Source organism: Mastigoproctus giganteus, chromosome 4 (assembly GCF_048544385.1).
Source record: "Mastigoproctus giganteus isolate SK-2022 chromosome 4, ASM4854438v1, whole genome shotgun sequence".
Taxonomy (NCBI): domain Eukaryota; kingdom Metazoa; phylum Arthropoda; class Arachnida; order Uropygi; family Thelyphonidae; genus Mastigoproctus; species Mastigoproctus giganteus.
In genome coordinates, this window is record NC_143578.1 from 142240887 (window position 1) to 142257545 (window position 16659).

General features: G+C 41.1%; 1 protein-coding gene across 1 annotated transcript in view; it reads right to left on the bottom strand.

Moving 5' to 3' along the window:
* Positions 1 to 16659, bottom strand: part of LOC150087103 (uncharacterized) — a 415820-nt gene that overhangs the window by 185174 nt on the left and 213987 nt on the right. Inside the window, exon 3 of the mRNA XM_090371812.1 lies at positions 16283 to 16408. Within this exon, the coding sequence (XP_090227938.1) occupies positions 16283 to 16408 (126 nt within the window). The remainder of the gene's footprint in view (positions 1 to 16282; positions 16409 to 16659) is intronic.

Below are 16659 nucleotides of genomic sequence, written 5' to 3' on the forward strand. Positions count from 1 at the left end.
CTTCTTCAGTAGCCATACGCCCACAACAAAAAAGTCAGGGGCTATCACCTGGTATACAAAGTGATTCAAACAAACAAAGATACACCCTAGGCAGCCATTGCAGTCAGGAACCAGGATATCACCTGTACCAGAATTTCCCATCTCTGCTCCTCCTGAGCAGCATGTGCCCACCTGGTTACCCCACTTGGAGAACTGTACGTTGTCTCGCTCTACTGTAGACCAGGACAAGATATACTCCCCGCAATCAACTATCTCCAATACCTTTTAATGGAGCTTCCAAGAGCAAAAATACTAATTGCCACAGGTGCCAACTGCCGCTCCAGACTGCGGTACAGTGAGATGCGCGATGGGTGTGGAACAAGCAACGGCCAACGACTAGAAGAATTCCTTCTTAATTCACACCTCACAGTACTCAACCAACCCAACCACCCAGTAACCCCGGCTACAAGACCCCTTGCTAGTTACATCATAGACTGGAATGTGCATGAAGACTGGACAACATCCAACCACAGAGCGATAACCTGTAGGATAACAGCATAGCCAAAGCAAATAAGGAGCTGTTCAGAGAAACTCTGGTGACCCTCTTTCAGGGCCCCCAGAAGATATTACAAATCCACACAACCTGAACTACCACCAAAGGAAAATTACAAATGCCATAACAACCGCCACCAACATAGCCATCAGGAAGAAGAATCCCAAGCCGGGACAGTATCCTAGTGAAACCAGGAGCTACACAATCTGCGACAGGATGTGAACCAAAAATGGAGGAGATTTCAACATGCACCCGTCAGACTTGGCCAGAGAGGGAAGTAGCTGTTCTACGGCAACAGTACAGGGAAGCCTGTAATCAATATACTGCGTTTACCAAAAGAGGAGACGAGCTCCTCACAGGACTTCTGTCCTGGGAGGAGCTCATCTCCACTTTTGGAAATACTGATCCATGGGGGGGGGGGGGGGGGGGTAGTATACAGAATTACAAAAAATAAACTCCCAAGAGGAGAGGTAGTGTCATCAACCAAAACTCCGCAAGGAAATATGACCACACCTGGCACAGTTCAGTCAATAACATCCTAGACACCATCTTCAAAACCCAGGTAATACCAGGTACCCAAAGGCAGATGCTACTACAAACAGAAAATGAGACATAACCAACAACTGGAACCACCCTTCACTTTGGAGGAGCTCAACACTGCTGCCTCTAAAATCAGAACAAGGAAATCCTCAAGCTTAGACCTTCTTGAACCTGAAATCATCAAGAAGACAATAGAATATACCCCACAACAGCAAACGTCAGACTGACCCTCAAAAACCCCACTTAAAATACATCCAAACCATAAGACCAGCCAAACTCCGATAGGCCTATTGCCCTCCTTAATGTGCTTAGGAAGCTATTGGAACACCTCATCCATCAATGCATTGAAAGCCATTATAACTCAACTGAACTTCAACTCCAAACCAATATGGATCACGCAAAGGCTTGTCCACAGTGGATGCTCTGCAAGCAATCATCACAGCCGCACAAAACACGGATAAAAAAATACTTTTTGGTCATCTCCATTGACTTTTCCAGGGCGTTTGACTCACTTTGGTGGTCAAGCATCCTCAGCAGACTCCACACCACCAACCTTCCAAAGAACCTTTATGACTTCATCCAAAGCTACCTTTCTCAGAGGAAAATCATCATAAGAACTCCCTACAGGCAGATCTCGCAACAGGTACACAGAGGTTGTCCGCAGAGCTCTGTCCTGGGGCCCTCCTATGAAATATTATCCTAGATGAATTCCTAAACTATGATCTTCAAAACATACATTCACAAGCATATGTGGAAGATTTGGTACTTAACCTCACAGCCGACTCTCTACAACAACTAGAAGCAATGGCCAACAGAGCCCTGACTATCCTGCAGCAATGGGCAAACCATAACTTCTTTCACATCACACCAACAAAAACTAGCACATTACTGCTCAAAGGGAACCTAAATATTATGAGGCCCCACAAATACAAATACAGGAAACAACAATCCACCTAACAGAGCAAATGAAGCACCTGGAGATTGTCCTGGACAAGAACCTGAAATCCACTACCCACTTAAACATCCAAACGAAGATCCGAAATTACATAGCCATGGTCAATAGAATCACCCGAAGAGATTGGGACCTTAAACGCTGCACTGTCCTTGCTCTATAAGGCAATCATTAGCTATGCCTTCAACATATGGTACCACAAAGCAATAACGGCGACGAACAGAAAGAAACTTGACTTGATACAGTGCTCCAGACTATATCTATGAGGTATTGCAAGGTCAGCACCCACGCCTTATATGTGCTGGCTGGTGCCCTTCCCCTTGACCAGTTCTGTCCTTTCAAATGATAGTAGTGTTACAAAGGGAGAGGTTTTCATTTGCCTTCAGGTACGTCTCTTGTAAGCAAAAGCAAACTGGCTCATGCTTTTCCAGGAGGACCTTGATGTCATCATTGTTTCGCTGGAATCCCTGACAGTTCCATTGTAGGAATTTAGCCATTATTTTGGCTTGTTGGGTCCATCAGGCAGCTTCCGAGGTGCTGACGATTTGCTTTTGTCAGTCTTGGCTTTACATTTCCTGGGGAAATACAGACACTATCCATATTCCATTTCCTTCTCAGCAAAGAGTTTCAAGACTGAATCTTCTTGTACTTCCTTCACCTCGACATCCATGTTTCCTTGAGTACTTCAACTTTATTAGCCTTTTCATTGGCAATTGCTTTTGTTACTTGTGGAGCATTAGGAGGTACCGATATAGGCGTGGCAGCTGATTGGTCTTTTTGTGCAGGTTTTTGAGAGGTAGCGTGTGATGGGAGTGAATGACTCTTTTGGAGGAATGGTCATGTCCATCTGAGTTTCGATGGAACATCTCCCAGGTACATTCTGGAAGTAAGTGGGTTTGTTGATATTTAAAGGTTTCACCACTTTCCTTGTCTCCTGGTATGATATGTTCAGCTCTGCCTTCAGCTGTTTAGCATTAGCATTAGTAAAGGCATATGATGCAAGAAAGCAAGCTTATGCAGCATCAGCAAAAAAAAAAAAAAAAACAACACACTCCCATTTCACCCCTCCGTTCGTTTGAAATACCTGTCCAGCTCAGCCTTAAATTTATTTATGCTATCAACACCCACAACACAAAGGATGAAAGTCTGTTCCACCAACCAACCACATGCTGGCTAAAGGCAAACTTCCGCACATCTATCCTACATCTGTCTTTCCTCAATTTGAATTTATACCCTCCCATGTGATTATTCTGAACAAGAGGAAGAATCAGATCAGCACTCAGCATGCTCAAACCATTCAAGGCTTTATACACCTCTATCAGATCACCTCACCGGTGCCTAGTCTCCAGGCACTGTAATTTGCAAAACTTAAGCCTTTCTTCGTAAGAGCACCCCTTTGTTCCATTCACTAATCTTGTTGACCTTCTCTGTACTTGGCAAAACAGCTCTACATCCTTCTTAAAATGAGGCCTCCAGACCTGTACACAGTACTCAAGGTGTGGCCTGACCATTGCCTTATATAAGGGGTGCCGCACCTCCTTACCCATGTTATAAAAATTCCTGTATATCATTAACAAGACACTATAAGCTACTCTTCCAAACCACACAATTACCCCCAGGTCCTTTTCGTTCTCTACCACACACAGTGTAGTACCACAGAGTTGATACATCAATCTGGGGATGCTGCTTCCCATATGTAGTACTTTACATTTGTCATTATTAAACTTTATTTGCCACCTCTCAGCCCATCTGCTCAACTTTTCTAGATCCTGTTGCAGCAGCAGCATACCGTCATTAGTATCCTGAACAACCCTGCCAACCTTCGTATCGTCTGCAAACTTGGACATTAAGCGTGGCATACCATTATCAATATCATTTATAAATACAGAAAACAACAATGGACCCAATACTGAACCCTAAGGGAATCCACTAATAACATTAGTCCACGATGAGCATTGTCTACTGATTATCACTCTATCTTCAAACACTCAACCATCCCTTTATCAATAGCAGCAATTTGCCCCCAATGCCACACTGCTCCAATTTGTACAGCAGTCTTCCAAGTGCAACAGTATCAAAAGCCTTTCTAAGATCGAAATATATAATATCAAAGTTATTCCCTGCATCCAGTTCTTTTGTGACCACATCATAGTATCCAATCAAATTGGTCAGGCAAGACTTTCCCTTAAAAAAAAACCATGCTGTGTCCAAATTATAACTGAAGTCTGGTCTAGATGATCCTGTAGTGCTTCTTTAACCAGTACCTCCATTAATTTTCCTGAAACAGAAGTTAAACTAACAGGTCTATAATTACTTGTGTTGCCCTTTGATCCTCCTTTGTGAATTGATCCTTATTTGCACATCTCCAATTCATGGGTACCTCCCCAGATTCCAAAGAAGCTCTCATAATTATGGCTAAGGGTTTGCTTACTTCCTTTGCTGCCTCCTTTAATATAACTGGATAGATCCTGTCTACCCCGGGTGTCCTTTTTATGTTTATCTCAACAATTTCTCCTCCACTTTCCTCTCAGTTATTACAAAATCATCCAGCTCATTGCCAGAGTTTAATTCACCTCTGGAATTCCCCTCCCTGAATAACTCCACATGGGTGAATGTAGATGCTCAATTCTCATTTAATTTGTTAGCCACCTGAGCAGGATCATCAACAGTTGAACCATCAATATCCAGTGGACCAATCTGATTCATCCCTTTCCTTCTAGAGTTTACATAGGTAAAGAACTCTTTTCTGTTTTTCTTTGCATCCTTTGCCAAGGATTTCTCATAATCTGCCACTGCCTGCCTATTCTTCATTGTGACTTTGTTACAGACCAGCTTATATCTATCATAGGCTTCCATGTCACCCATTAATTTATATGTATCTCATACATTTTTCTTCTCTGCCACATGTCTCATTAGTTCATCTGACAACCATTTAGGCCTAAACCTTGAACAATATTTCTTGGTTGGTATGTAAAGCTTGGTAGCTTCCAGGATTAGTTCCTTGAATGCTTCACATTTTGAATTTGCTGTTGGTAACATCATCAGTTGGTCCCACTGTATAGAATTTAAATACTGTCTCAGACCATCATAGTCGCCTTTACGAAAGCAAAAACCCTTCCCTTTACCCCTGATGGTAGTTACCTCCTTGAGTAAATCCCACTTCAGCACACTGTGATCACTGCCACCTAGTGGTTCCTGTATCTGGAGATTCTTAATGCATGAAGAATCACTACTGATAATCCAATCAAGAGTATTGCTGCCTCTAGTTGCCTTCCGACCATGCTGATTTAGAAAACAATCATCCAGTAAATCCACAAAAGCCTTGCTAGTGTGTGAGTGACCAACCCACATTTTATTCCAGTCAATATCTGGGAAATTAAAATCCCCCATTATAAGACACTCTGATTTACTGGCCCACTCTATTTCCCTGTACAGTTCCTTATTATACTCATATCAGTCATTAGGCCTATAACACACTACTAATCTCAATTTTGATCTCCCACTGCTTATGTCACAAAAAACTTACTCGACACTGCACCGTCCAGCGATGTCGACTGGCATCACTTCCTTGGATTTTATGTGTTTCTTAACTAATAGCATAACCCCTCCTCCCTTCCTATCCTTTCTGTACACATTGTACTCCTCAAATTCCAGTTTTGCATTCCTTATATCTGTGTGACATGGCTCTGATATCCCAACAATATCTGCCTTTGATGTTATGAGCAATACCTCAAATTCATCATTATTTACCAAACTCCTAGCATTGGTGTACACGCAAGTATACATGCACCTGTTCCCATTCTTAGCTACCCTAACACAACCCATGTGGTTACTTCTACAGCAATGACTCCGAACAGTATCTGAAATACCCTACATATTGTTTTCCAGGCTGCTGCTCATTCCAATAGAAGCAGTGCAAGAATCACTTTCACCTCTGCCAGTGGCTACTCTTAATGCACCCTTTCTATTTAGGTGTATCTCATCCCTGTAGAAGCAGTCTCTCCTGTTAACAAGTACAGGCCAGGCTGAAAAAAATTCTACCCCTTGAGCCTTGCATAAACTTTCCAGAGCCGAATTGATCGAAAAGGCTCTCATCATCGACATTCACACATGAGGAGTTATTCAGCAAGGGGAATGCCAGAAGTGTATTCAACTCTGGGAGTAAGCTAGATAATCGTGTAATAACTGAGAGTAAAGTGGAGGAGAAATTGTTGAAGATAAACACAAGAAAGGCACCTGGGGTGGATGGGATCTATCAAGTTATGTTAAAGGAGGCAGCAAAGGAAGTAAGCAAACCCTTAGCCATAATTATGAGAGCTTCCTTGGAATCAGGGGAGGTATCCATAGACTGGAGATGTGCAAATGTGACCCCAATTCACAAAGGAGGATCAAAGACTGACACAAGTAATTATAGACCGGTGAGTTTAACTTCTGTTCCAGGAAAATTAATGGAGGCACTGGTTAAAGAAGCACTGCAGGATCATCTAGACAAGACTTCAGTTATAGCTCAGACAGCATGGTTTTGTTAAGGGAAAGTCTTGCCTGACCAATTTGATTGGATACTATGATGCAGTCATAAAAGAACTGGATGCAAGGAATAACTTTGATATTATATATTAGGATCTTAGAAAAGGCTTTTGATACTGTTGCACATGGAAGACTGCTGCACAAATTGGAGCAGTGTGGCATTGGAGGCAAATTGCTGCTATGGATAAAGGGATGGTTGAGGGGGAGAAGACAGAGGGGTAATCAATGGACACTGCTTATCGTGGACTAATGTTATTAGTGGAGTCCCTCAGGGTTAAGTGTCGGGTCCACTGTTGTTTTCTGTATTTATAAATGATATTGATAATGGTATATCACACTTAATGTCCAAGTTTGCAGATGATACGAAGGTTGGCAGGGTTGTTAAGGACACTACTGACAGTATGCTGCTGCAACAGGATCTGGAAAGGTTGAGCAGATGGGCTGAGAGGTGGCAAATGAAGTTTAACATTTTCAAATGTAAAATACTACATATGGGAAACAGTAACCCCATAGCAATGTATCAACTCTGTGGTACTACACAGACAGTGGTAGAAAATGAAAAATACCTGGGGGTAATTGTGCAGGCAGATATGAAGTTTTCTGAGCAGTGCAGATGGGCTACAAGAGTAGCTCGTGGTGTCTTGTCAATGCTATAGAGGAATTTTTCTAGCAGGGATAAGGAGGTGATTATTCTCTTGTATAAGGCAATGGTCAGGCCACACCTTGAGTACTTGAGTTTGTTGGGTCCACTATTGTTTTCTGTATTTATACATGATATTGATATATATCAAGCTTAATGTCGAAGTTTGCAGATGATACAAATGTTCGCAGGGTTGTTAAGGACTCTACTGACAGTATGCTGCTGGAATAGGATCTGGAAAGGTTGAGCAGATGGGCTGAGAGATGGCAAATGAAGTTTAACATTTTCAAATGTAAAGTACTACATATGGGAAACAGTAACCCCAGAGCAATGTATCAACTCTGTGGTACTACACTGACAGTGGTAGAGAATGAAAATTGTGCAGGCAGATATGAAGTTTTCTGAGCAGTGCAGACGGGCTACAAGAGTAGCTCATGGTGTCTTGTCAGTGATATAGAGGAATTTTTCTAGAAGGGATAAGGAGGTGATTATTCCCTTGTATAATGCAATGGCCAGGTAACACCTTGAGTACTGTATACAGGTCTGGAGGCCTCATTTCAAGGATGTAGAGCTGCTGGAACAAGTACAGAGAAGAACAACAAGATTAGTGAATGGAACAAAGGGCTGCACTTACGAAGAAAGGCTTAAGTTTTACAAATTACAGCGTCTGGAGACTAGATACCAGCGAGGTGATCTGATAAAGGTGTATAAAGTTCTGCATGGTTTGAGCATGCTCAATGCTGATGGAATTCTTTCTCTTGCTCAGAATAATCACACAAGAGGGCATAAATTCAAATTGAGGAAACACAGATGTAGGATAAATGTGCAGAAATTTGCCTTTAGCCAGCGGGTAGTTGGTTGGTGGAACAGACTCCCATCCCTTGTTGTGGAAGTTGATAGCCTAAATAAATTTAAGGCTCAGCTGGACAAGTATTTCGAACAAACGGAGGGGTGAAATGGGAGTGGTTTTTTTTTTTTTTTTTTTTGGCTGATGCTGCATAAGCTTGCTTTTTTGCATCATTTGCCTCTACTAATGCTAATCATATACTCCCTCCTATCTTGTCTGGGCAAAATAGCAGACTCTTTCAAATTCAACCCTAATTCGCTGCTTTTTTTTCAATAGTGACCTGTTAGATTTCTTTTTCTTCTTTCCATCTCTGGCATGCTCGTGAATAGGCTGGATGTTCTCAATGGCAGTTAATGCAGGTGGGTTTCATGGATCAACATGATATTGTTTCGTGGTCAATTGCACCACAACAAGCGCATGCAAGGTCTCCACAGCAAGCCATTTGAGAATGTCCATATTTCTGGCACCGAAAACATCGTAAAGGATATGGAACATATGGATGCACTGGACAGTTGATGTATCCAGCTTTAATCTCATCAGGAGACATCGATGAGTTGAAAGTCAGGATTATGTTTCTAGTTTTAACAAGTTTCCCATCCCATGTTTCTAATTTTAACAAGTTTCCCATACCCGCTGGCATTAATCCCTTAACAGCAGTTGCTCCCTGTGGTTTTATCTCAGAGCAGATCTCCTCCTTGGTAACGTCGAGAAGGTCCCACTCTGAAATGACACCTCTCGATGAGTTGAGTGTTCTGTGTGGTGTCACTGTTATGGGTATTCCTCCAATTGATGTTGCTTGGAGTAGCTGCTCAGACTGCCTATCACTTTTAGTTTCAATTAAGAGGTCCCCAGAATGGAGCCTCTTAAACGATTTAGGGGAACCTGCTAACCCATCTAACCCTTTCTGTATAAAGAAGGGTGACCTTTTGCCAATCGGTTTTTCGCTGGTTGAAGGACTAGGGTTGGGGCTCCTGAAGAAGGAGGTTTATCAGGATTCATTATGTTAATTGAAGTGGTTCAGTGCCCAGGCTCCCCACCCATCACGGAGCCCAAAGGGATGCCCACAATCCGGCATGCAATAAATGTGCTTGTGAGTGGAATGCTTGTTTGTTAGTTTGTTATTTGGTTTTTAGGAGCATTAGCAATTAAGGCCATATTGCTCCGGGATATGCGGTGGTCATTCCCTGACCTTTCCGCATCCTCCGTATTTGGTGGTGACAGGTTCGAACCCCGGTCTAATCAAGAAGCATGTGCTACGCACTGCTGCTCCTTCCCACCTGGCTACGGAGGCGGCCATGAGTGAAATGCCAGGGTTACCCAGACACCATACCTGCACCGCTGCCAGCCTGAATCCTGTCCCTTGGATCATGAGGGTAGGGGCATGGCATTGACTAGGTTGTCCCTTGCAGGTGAACCCATCAGGCAAATGATCCTAGCAGGGGCATCCAGGATCACCCTTCTATTGTTGAAGCAGGAGCCAAAGTGGTGTGTTGAAGCTGGGTCCCCTCGAACACCAGGATCCTCCTTTTTGAATTTCCACGGGTCGCAGTACATGGCAAACACGCCAGATCCCATTGATGTTAGCTTGGAACCTAGGCTGTGGGCAGTGGATCCCACTGATGCTAATCTGGAGGTTCAGCAGTATCACTGGGAGGTCCCCTCGCCACGTACAGGATCCCACGTAGAGGGGGGCAGTACTCAAGGTGTGGCTTGACCAATGCCTTATACAAAGGGACAATCACCTCCTTATCGTGCAAGCAAAGTTACTGTATGTCATTGACAAAACTCCCTTAATATGCTGTGTCAACCTGTGTGATCTGCTCAGAAAACTTCACACAGGGTATTTCAAAAATGGTCAATAATTTAAAGGTGAACTGTACAGAGTACAATATGCAAAAAAAGCCTAGTAAACATGGGTCCTTAAGTAAATCGTTTTCAAGATATTGCACATTTCTAATTGGGATCCACCACTGACAAAGTGAACTGTACAGAGTTGGGATCCACCACTGACTTGTTTGTTTAGGTTAGGTTATGCTCATTCTCTCCCTTTCCCCTCTCTCAATGCTGAAACGTAGCAGACATACTAGTGCTTGTCAAAGGATAGTCAACATTGAAAGAGGTTACAGGAACGAAGAGTATACGGACATGCACTTCGTGTATGGTAAAGCCAACGGCAGTGCACTAGAGGCTGCACATTTGTACCAAGACGCATTTCCCTGCCAAAGGAAGGCTAACAGGCACAAATTCATCAGAGTACATGAACACGTTAGAGAACAGGCACTTTGTACATGGAGTATGATCAGGTAGGCCAAGAAGCATAACACCTGATGTTGAGAAAAGGGTGTTAGAAAGAATAGAAAATTCAGGAATTTCCACAAGGAGTTTCTCTGCAAGAGAAACTCCTTGTAGAAATTCCTGAGTCATAGCAGTGTGTGGCAAATTTTACATTGCCAATTACTGTACCCCTACCATATCTAGCATGTACAAGGCCTCAGCAATACAGACAACCCTCCCAGAGTGAACTTCTGCCAGTGGATGCAACAACAGTGTGTCCTGAAATCCCAATTTTTAAACAACATTTTGTTCACTGATGAAGCTGGATTTACTAGTGATGGTATTTTTAATTTTCATAACTTTCATGTTTAGTCCGATGAAAATCCTAATGCAATTCATGAGTCACGGCATCAGCAATTTTTCTCGTTGAATGTCTGGGCAGGACTACTAGGAGACCATCTAATTGGACCAAACAGGCTAACAGGAGAGCTATACCTTCAGTTCCTGTAGAATGTTCTTCCAGACCTCCTTTATGATGATAATGTTCCACTTGAGCAATGCCAGAACATGTGGTTTATGCATGATGGTGAACTGGCACATTTTGCTCGAGTTGTGACTCGGTATCTAACTAGAAGGTATGGTCAACGGTGGAGAGGAAGAGGTTGGCCTGTAATGTGGCCTCCCGGATCACCAGACTTAAATCCTATGGATTTTTGTATCTTGGGTCATGTAAAAAGCTTAGTGTACACTTTTGACATTAACACAGTTGAAGAATTGCAGTGTCAGATTGAAGGAGCCTTTCAGCAAATCAGAAATGACCAAGGAATGCCTGAGAGGATTCGCAATTCAATGCAGAGAAGAATACAAAGCTGCGTACGGATGCAAGGACAGCATTTTGAACACCTTTTCTAACATCATGTAACATCTATAAAATCCTGTGGTGTTGAAACCAAAAATTAAAAATGTATTATCTTATGTTTAATAAAACCACTGTTAGCAAAGGATTCACAGCTTTTTGCTAAACTGGTGCTCCCATAGTCAGTGGCAGATCTTAACAAAAAATGTGCATTATCTGGAAAACGGTTCATTTGGGCCTGATGTTCACTGCGACATTTTTGCTTATTTCACAATTACTCCCAGATCTTTCTCATTCTCCACTACCATTAGTGTAGTACTGCACAGTTGGTAAGTTACTCTGGGGTTACTGCTACCCATATGCAGTACCTTGCATTTGTCAATGTTAAACTTCAGTTGCCCCCTCTCAGCCCATCTGCTCAACTTTTCTAGATCCTGTTGCAGTAGCATACTGTCATTAATGTCACTGTCATTATCTAACCTGCTAACTTTCATATTCTCTGCAAATTTGGTCATTAAGCATGATATACCATAATCTATATCATTGATAAATATAGAAAACAACAATGTGTCCAACACTTAACCCTGGGGGGATGCCACTAATAACATTAGTCCACGAAGAGCAGTGTCAATTGATTACCACCCTCTGTCTTTCCCCACTCAACTATCCCTTTATCCATAGCACCAACTTGCTCTTAATGCAATACTGCACCAATTTTGCAGTAGCCTTCCATGTGCAGATCTCCATAGCCGCGTGTTCAGGGGCAGGAGTGCTAGCACAAGCTCTGAGTAGACTGGGGTTCAAACCAAGTACAGTCAATTTGCTAATCCGTACTGGACCAGCATGGCAGATTATGGTGAATTTTCCCTCAATATGAATTGTTGGAAGTTATCAACAAATGATGCATGATTCAAGAGATCGAAAACAATGGAGGATGAGATCTAAATAGGGACTCAACCCGTGCCAAACAGAAGGGTAGAATGATGATGATCTTTAACCAGTGACACCATTATTTTCCCCAGAACAGAAGTTAAACTAACAGCTCTGCCACCCTTTCATTCCTCTTTGTGAATTGGGGATACATTTGCACATTTCCAGTCCATGGGTAAGGGTTTGCTTACTTTTCTTGTTGCCTCTTTTAATATAACTGGATAGATCCCATTCATCCCAGGTGCCCTTTCTTATGTTTAGCTTCAACAATTTTTCCTCCACTTTGCTCTCAATTATTACAAAATCATTTAGCTCCCTGTTAGAGTTTGATGAACTTCTGGCATTCTCCTCTCTAAATTACTCCTCATGTGTGAATGTACATGCAAAATACTCATTCAATTTGTCATCTACCTAAACAGGATCATTAAGAGTTGAACCCTCAATATCAAGGGGACCAATCTGATTCATCCCCTTTCTTCTAGAGTTTACATAAGTATAGAACTCTTTGATGTGTTTCTTTGCATTTTTTGCCAAATATTTCTCGTAATCTGCCTTCACTTGCCTAGATGATCCTGCAATGCATCTTTGTATTCGGTGTTATCAGTCCGTAAATAATTCATTGTGAATTATTTATGGACTGATAACACTGAACAACAAATTTTGGATCATCTCTTGTTAGGGGCATGTAAGTAAATTTATTTTATAGATTTTGGGGTGCTAAACATGGAAATAGTGCTTAAAATGCCAGATTGGCTCTTGTTTTTGAAAAAAGTAGTTTTTTATATTTATACAAGGTATAAATCAAACATGGGACCATTTCGCCTTACGCTTGTATTTAGCTTTGGGAACATCCCTTTTCACCATCTGACAATAATCGCCTAACATGGTGGCACTCCATTTGCTTTTGTATGTTTTCCATCGCTGCAATGTCTTGATGGAAATGCTCACCATTTTCATCGCTGACAGCACCACAGGTTTGCGAAAAGAAATCCAGGTGTGAGTACAAGAAATGCATCTTCAATGACATGTTGAATCCTAGTTTTTCATAAGAAGTAATGAGATCTTCCATAATCTGCCTCTAGTTGCCAGCTTTAACATTTCCTAGAAAAACAGTCGAAACATTTCAAAAGGCTTAACGCGCTTTCACTAAGGACACATTCAAAAGGCTTAATGCGCTTTCACTAAGGACACATTCGAAATGGAAGTGTTCATTTTTGAAAATGCCTTTTTGTGAACCATTTAAAACATCTGCCTTAATCTTCTCTGTAGTCTTGGGAATTTTTCTTGCAAGTATGTGAATGCAGACCATTCACTTCCAAAACCTTCACAAAATTTTTTAAGAGCCCCAGTTTGATGTGGAATGGTGGAAGCAAAACTTGACTAAAAGTTGCATTGGTCACTCACATACTAGCAATATTTTGGGGATTTCTTGGATGACTGTTTTCTACAGCAGCATGTGAGAGAGAGGAATACTCATGATCCGATTATCTGCAGTGATTATTCATGCACTAAGAATATACAGATAAAAGAACACCACAGTGCTCTTTTATCTTGACCCAAAACAACAATGTACTGTGATGATTACCACTATGTAGAAGTGATCACAGTGTATTGATTTGAGATTTATTTAAAGATGTAACTGCCATAAAGGGAAGAGTTTTTGCTTTCGTAAAGAACACCGAATTTAAAAAAACTGAATTTAAAAACTGTCTCAGACAGGTTTTAAATTCTGTACAGTGGGACCAACTGATGATGTCACCAACAGCAAATTCTAAGTGGGAAGCATTCGTAGAATTAATCAATGAAGCTACTAGGCTTTTCAAACCAACTAAGAAATACTTTTCAAGATAGAGGTCTAAATGGTTGTGAAATAAAGTGATAAGAATTGTGGCAGAGAAGAAAAATGCATGGGATGCATATAAATTATTGGGCAATACAAAGCCTATGCTAGATATAAACTAATCTGCAATCAAGTCACAAAAGAAATTAGGAACGCTAAAGCAGATTACAGGAAGTCTGGCAAAGAAAGCCGAGTAAAGCAGCGAAGGCAACCTTACTTCTATTAACAGCAGAAAGAAGGGGGGGGTTTGAATCCCCCTGGTCCAGTTGATGATACTGGTAATGTTAGTGATGGGCCACATAGGTATTTTTCAAGTACATTCACACATGAGAAATTCTTTAGGGAGGGGTTCTCCAGACGTTTATCAAACTCTGACAGGGAGCTGAATGGTTTGCGATTGCTTAGAGGACAGTGGAAGCGAAAGTGTTGAAGTTATCCAAAAAAAAGGCACCTGGGTAGATGAAATCTGTCCAATTATATTATGGGAGGCAGCTAGGAAGTAAGCAAACCCTTAGCCATAATTACAATAGCATATTTAGACAGAGAGCAAGTCCCTGTGGACGGGAGATATGCAAAACCCAATTCACAAAGGGGGAATCAAAGGGTAACACAAGTAATTACAGACCTGTCAGCTTAACTTCTGTTCTAGGGAAAATAATGGAGTCGCTAGTTAAGGAAGTAGCACAGAACCATCTGGAGAGGAGTGCAGTTATAATTCAGTCACAACATGGATTTGTTAAGGGGAGATCTTGTTTGTTTGTTATTTGGTTTTTAGGAGCATTACCAACTAAGGCCATACTGCTCCGGGGATATGCAGTGGTCAATCCCTGACCTTTCCGCATCTGGTAGGCACAGGCTCGAACCCCGGTCTAATCAAGAAGCGTGTGCTACGCACTGCTGCTCCTGCCCACCTGGCTATGGAGGTGCCTGGGAGATCTTGTCTGACTGGATACTATGATGCAGTGACAAAGGAATTGTATTTAAAAAATAATTTTGATATCTTGTACTTGGATTTCAGGAAAGCTTTTGATACTGTTGCACATAAAAGACTGCTGTACAAATCAGAGCAGTGTGGCCTTAAGGGAAAGTTACTGCTATGGATAAAGGAATGGTTGAGTGAAAGAAGACAGAGTGGTTATAAATATTGTCCACAGGGTTCATTGCTGGGCCCATTGTTATTTCTGTATTTATTAATGATATTGATGAGGGTATATCAGGCTTAAAGTCTAAATTTGCAGATGATACAAAGGTTGACAGGGCAGATAATGAAGCTAACTAGCGTATACTGCTGCAACACAATGTAGAAATATTAGGTGTTAAATTGTGTGGTACTACACTCAATCTAGTGGGGAATGAAAAGGCAGGAGGATGGGTAATTGTGGAGTCTGATATGAAGCTCTCTTAGCAGTGCAGACAGGCTGCCAGAGCAGTTCGTAGACTTTTGTCAATGATATATAGGAATTTTTCTAGCAGGAACAACATAATTATCCCATTGTATAATGCAATGGTCAGGCCATATCTTAAGTACTGCATACAGTTATATGTCTCATTTTAAGAATGATGCAGAACTGCTGGAACAGTACAGAGAACAGTAAAAAAATTGGTGAGGGTACAAAGGGGTGCTCTCGCCGAGAAAGGCTTCAGTTGTTCAAATTTCTGCCTGGATATTAGGCACTTGTGGGGTGATCTAACGGAGATCTTTAATGCTTTGAACAGCTTGAGCAAACTAAATGTCGATGGGATTCTTGCTCTTGTACTAAAACTATGCAATGAAGTGGCATAAATTCACACTGAGAAACAATGGTTGCAGAATGTGCAGATGTTTTCCAGCACTCCGGTTGGCCAGATGCAGTTGCCTTTGGCCAACAGGAGTGCTGGAACAAGCTACCATCCATTGCTGCAGAAGTGGATATTTTGAAAAAATTCAAGGAAGAACTAGACAAACTAGTTGAGGAGATTGATGGGTGAAATTGGAAATTTTTTTTTTTTTTTGGCTGATGATGCATAAGCTTGCTTTCTTGCATCATTTGCCACTACTAATACTAATATTATACTAAGTAGTATAGGCACTAACACTGTCCTAACACGATCCGATACTTCTGCATCTGTGATCATTATATTAAAAAATGTCCTTTTCCATAAGAACTATTATGCTAACTAGCCACACATTAATGATTAGCTTATAGATAGACATTAATGATTAATGTCTATCCATAAAGTTATCTGACAAAAATGAACTATCACTAAAAATACTAAAATACCAATAGGAAAAGATATTTTTTTTGTATTTCATATTAATTTTAATAAAAATTAATGAAGTTAATATGTAAATAGCAGTACTTGCCTTGAGAACGGTGTATAGAAAAAATACTGCAATACCAATTGTATAAATGGGCATTATTATACTCATCGCACCCCCAGATTTGGGCTGAGATTTTACTGGTTGCCTACTTGAAGGATGAGGAAAAGGCTGTAAAAAAAATTGTTATTTAATAGATATATGGTATTAAAATATTACAATTACCATATATATATATATATATATATATATATATATGTATATGATTAAGAAATTACAGTCCTACTTTTAAACCAATAAAAAAACTGTACATGAATTAGAGACAGAAGGCACCAAAGTACAATTCTCTAAATACCTCAGCATCTTCCACTTACTAAATCAGTATTCTACATCAGTCATTACAAACAGCACTTAAAGATTTA